Source organism: Boleophthalmus pectinirostris, unplaced genomic scaffold (genome assembly GCF_026225935.1).
Source record: "Boleophthalmus pectinirostris isolate CB_2022bp ecotype Guang Dong unplaced genomic scaffold, ASM2622593v1 HiC_scaffold_6, whole genome shotgun sequence".
Taxonomy (NCBI): domain Eukaryota; kingdom Metazoa; phylum Chordata; class Actinopteri; order Gobiiformes; family Gobiidae; genus Boleophthalmus; species Boleophthalmus pectinirostris.
In genome coordinates, this window is record NW_026571447.1 from 41,827,927 (window position 1) to 41,832,926 (window position 5,000).

The 5,000-nt window shown below is 54.2% G+C and overlaps 1 protein-coding gene across 1 annotated transcript in view; it reads left to right on the forward strand.

Annotated features, from left to right (window-relative positions):
• The window catches only part of syngap1b (synaptic Ras GTPase activating protein 1b), a 97,309-nt gene that overhangs the window by 48,559 nt on the left and 43,750 nt on the right, over positions 1 to 5,000 (forward strand). Inside the window, exons 5-6 of the mRNA XM_055163591.1 lie at positions 544 to 665; positions 1,878 to 2,031. Of these exons, the coding sequence (XP_055019566.1) occupies positions 544 to 665; positions 1,878 to 2,031 (276 nt within the window). The remainder of the gene's footprint in view (positions 1 to 543; positions 666 to 1,877; positions 2,032 to 5,000) is intronic.

The window sequence follows — 5,000 nt, forward strand, 5'->3', positions numbered from 1 at the left end:
GTAACCCGCCCTGCTCCCGGCCCCGCTCGCTGCCCCCACCCTGTCCTTTGCCCCCTCCTCCGCCCCGGGCTCCCGCCGCTGTAGCGGGGTCCCCCCGCACCCCTACCCCCCCGTCCTGACCGTGGCCCCCCCGCCCGAGACCTACCAGCAGAGGGCGTCGTCCTCGCTGCCCCTGCCCTCGTCCCTGTCGTTCAGCCTGCCCCGCGGGCCCGCCCCCCCCCTCCACGCGTCTCACTGGGCGCCCGCCCCCCCCCTCCACGCGTCTCACTGGGCGCCCGCCCCCCCCCTCCACACGTCTCACTGGGCGCCCGACCCCTCGGGGCCCGAGGGAGGAGCCTATATCGCGCCGTTACCACCTGTGGAGGTAGGCACCGGGAGCGTCCGCGTTGGGGCGAGTGGGACTCGAGCCGCTCTGAGGTGACAGTATTTGCTCCTGAGTCTGGAGCTCCAGCCTGTAGCAGCTCTTCTCATGTTGTGTTGTTCTAACCTTTAGCTGGGAGCTTCTGTGGAGGCTTTGTCATGTGCTGGTTTCTCCTTTTTCAGAGTTTCCTCAGTAAAAGACTAAAGGGCTCCATCAAACGCGCCAAGAGCCAACCCAAACTCGACCGCTCCAGCAGCTTTCGCCACATGATCCTCCCCCGCTTCCGCAGTGCCGACCAGGAGAGGTAAGGCCCGCACCTGCCCGCACCTGCCCGCACCTGCCCACACTTGCCTGCACCTGACCACACCTGACCACACCTGACCACACCTGACCACACCTGACCGCACCTGACCACACCTGCCCGCACCTGACCACACCTGCCCGCACCTGACCGCACCTGCCCGCACCTGCCCGCACCTGACCACACCTGCCCACACCTGACCGCACCTGCCCACACCTGACCGCACCTGACCACACCTGACCACACCTGCCCACACCTGACCGCACCTGACCACACCTGACCACACCTGACCACACCTGCCCACACCTGACCACACCTGACCGCACATGACCACACCTGCCCACACCTGCCCGCACCTGACCACACCTGACCACACCTGTCCACCTGACCACACCTGTCCACCTGACCACACCTGCCCACACCTGACCACACCTGACCACACCTGACCGCACCTGACCACACCTGACCGCACATGACCACACCTGCCCACACCTGCCCGCACCTGACCACACCTGACCACACCTGTCCACCTGACCACACCTGTCCACCTGACCACACCTGCCCACACCTGACCACCTGCCCGCACCTGCCCACACCTGTCCACCTGCCCACACCTGCCCGCACCTGACCACACCTGTCCACACCTGCCTGCACCTGACCACACCTGACCACACCTGTCCACCTGACCACACCTGTCCACACCTGCCTGCACCTGACCACACCTGACCACACCTGTCCACCTGCCCACACCTGTCCACCTAACCACACCTGACCACCTGCCCGCACCTGCCCACACCTGCCCACCTGTCTGTAGTGTCTCCAGGTTTCATGGTGAAGGCTCAGACTGAGTCTCACATGTTCAGACTGAAACTCTGACTCCTCGAGTTTAGTCCAGACTCTGACACCAGCAGGAGACCGGGTCTAAACCAGGACTAAACCAGGTCTAAACCAGGTCTAAACCAGGACTAAACCAGGACTAAACCAGGTCTAAACCAGGTCTAAACCAGGACTAAACCAGGACTAAACCAGGACTAAACCAGGACTAGAGCAGGAGGATCAATTAACTATGTCTGAATACTACTACCCTCCCTGTTCCACCACTACACCTACACCCACCCCCGTCCCTCCACCCCACGACTGACCCCTCCTCCCGTCCCCCCGTCCCCCCGACCCCCCCCCCGCCCCCCCCCCCCCCCCCGCCCCCCGCCCCTCCAGGACCCGCCTGATGCAGAGTTTCAAAGAGTCCCACTCCCATGAGTCCTTGCTGTCTCCGAGCAGTGCGGCGGAGGCTCTGGACCTCACGCTGGACGAGGACGCCATCATCAAACCCGTCCACTCCAGCATCCTGGGACAAGAGTACTGCTTCGAGGTGAGTCCACACTGAGGGACATGGTCTAGAGGGGACAGGGTCAGGAGGTCTGGAGGGGACACAGTCTGGAGGGGACACAGTCTTCAGGGGACACTGTCTTCAGGGGACACTGTCTGGAGGGGACACAGTCTTCAGGGGACACGGTCTGGAGGGGACACAGTCTTCAGGGGACACGGTCTGGAGGGGACACAGTCTTCAGGGGACACGGGGGAGGGGACACAGTCTTCAGGGGACACAGTCTTCAGGGGACACGGTCTGGAGGGGACACAGTCTTCAGGGGACACTGTCTGGAGGGGACACAGTCTTCAGGGGACACGGTCTGGAGGGGACATGGTCTGGAGGGGACACTGTCTGGAGGGGACACAGTCTGGAGGTCTTGAGGGGACACAGTCTGGAGGGGACACTGTCTGGAGGGGACACAGTCTTCAGGGGACACGGTCTGGAGGGGACACAGTCTGGAGGGGACACTGTCTGGAGGTCTTGAGGGGACACAGTCTTCAGGGGACACAGTCTTCAGGGGACACGGTCTGGAGGGGACACAGTCTGGAGGGGACACGGTCTGGAGGTCTTGAGGGGACACAGTCTTCAGGGGACACAGTCTTCAGGGGACACGGTCTGGAGGGACACGGTCTGGAGGGACACGGTCTGGAGGCCTTGAGGGGACAGGGTCTTGAGGGGACATGTCCACAGCTGCAGGGCATCAGGTTCAGAGGAGCTCGTTGTGTTTCTGGAGCGTCGCTGACGTCTTTTAAGAGTTTCTCCAACACGAGTCTAAACTGAGTCCAAATGTGTCCAAGTGTCTTCACTGTCCCCAGAACACGTCACGGTCAGAACCAGAACAACTCTGCTCCTGGATTATTCCGACTCAGATCTAGAATAAAACCCCCTCCCTCCTGAACTCACATGTCCGTGTTCTTCAGGACATCGAGAGATTTCACAAAGGTCGGATTTTGTAGGATTTTTTTTAGAAGAATCATTTTGTGTGTTGAATCTGCTGCTCATGTAGCATATCAAACAGGTGTATGCAAGGGACAAAGGGGTGGAGTTGGTGTAGGTACGGGCTAGAAAACAGAAGGCTGTGGCTCTCTGGGAGGTAGGGAAACAGTAAAAAGCACAACAAACTACAGACATATGGTTGGTATTTTATATCAAAAAGTGAACTATATATATATACAATATTTACAATATTTACAATATTTACAATGCTCTTCAGATTTCCTCACGTTTGGTTAATACAAGTGCACAATAGGAAACAGGAGCGGTGGATAAGTCACTTTGTTAACGTCCTTTATCATTGTCAAAAACCAAAGGGGTGAAATTTAATGTCCGCACTTCGTGTAGAAGTGTACATATAGTCCTTCAGGGTGTGTGCGTGTAATTGTCCAAACACGGGTTGAGTAGGTGTGATGCGGGACTGGACTGGCTGCAACAGCCCCTAACCCGACCGTAGAAGCTGTTGAAGTGTCTTTCGTTGAATTCAAAGTTCCTGGGTTCAGCTCGTCATCGGGATGGTTTTCTCAACCTCAATCACCTGGTCTGTGATAAATAACAGCACCAGTCTTAATAAAATACAGTTCGGCTGATTAGCTATTAGCCATAGCTATCGGTAACTCTGATTAATAATGTATCTGCTAGCTTAATTCATAATGTACACAATTGTTCAGTGCACACAATAAGTAAAATGACATTCCAATACATGAACAGTAAATTATATTAGCATAACAATAGCCTGCAATCCATAAACAAGTTAGCGGTGGGGGCTATTGGCATGCTAGCGGCAACAACCAAAACAGACAGACAGACTCACCAATTCCTTTGCGCTATCATTTAATTCGGTCTTTTCGGCATCGATATTAGCGGTAAGGGCTCCTGAAACATTGCATAATAAGCATAAGTTTGCGAACAACCGATGTTAAAAAATCTGAAAATTTGTGATGGTGGCTCCACACCTGTGCAGCCGTCCTGTCTCGCCTCACTCCCGGGTGTGTGGAGGGAGGGGAGCAGGTGACTTAATGAAAGTGCGAGCGTGCGCGTGACGCGTTTAGTGACTCGTCGCCGTTGGAATATTCGCTCTTGACCAAATTTGTCCATATTAACCTGGGTTACACTCACACTCACCCAAGACTCTGAAGCTTCAACACAACATTTGGAAAAAACTTTAACAACTGGAAACAAATTTGGACTTGGGACCAAAAATGAGTTCTGTTTCTGCAGGACAAAAGGATCTGGATCATCAACAACATCAGAAAAGAATCAAGAGCAAATTCATGAAAAACTCTCGTGACGTCCCAAGAGTCTGTGAGGAGAACATGTTTGGAGACTCTTGGACTCTTGGACTCTGGAGATTCCTGGTTTGGTGGTTTGGTGGTTTGGTGTTTCAGGTTCTGTAGCTTTGCCCCTGTGAGTTTGAGCAGCAGATTCAAGACACTAAATGATTCTGTTTGGGAGAAAACGACTCAACCTGAAAACACAACAAACATAAAACTTTACAGATCAAATCTTCATCTGTGTCTAAACATTCTGTGAAAATTTTAGATTATTTCAACAAAAATTGCCAAAATTATTGACCTGTGAAATTATGTCAAAGTTTTTCTGACCCCCGTAGTTCGACGAGAATATTTCATATAAATATAAACACACATGTGTGACGTGTGTGACATGTGTGATGTGTGTGACGTGTGTAATGTGTGTGACGTGTGTGACGTGTGTAATGTGTGTGACGTGTGTAATGTGTGTGACGTGTGTGACGTGTGACACGTGTGTGACGTGTGTGACGTGTGTGATGTGTGTGACGTGTGTGACACGTGTGTGACACGTGTGTGACGTGTGTGACGTGTGTGACGTGTGTGATGTGTGTGACGTGTGTGACGTGTGTGACGTGTGTCATGTGTGTGACGTGTGTGACACGTGTGTGACGTGTGTGACGTGTGTGACGTGTGTGACGTGTGACACGTGTGTGACGTGTGTGA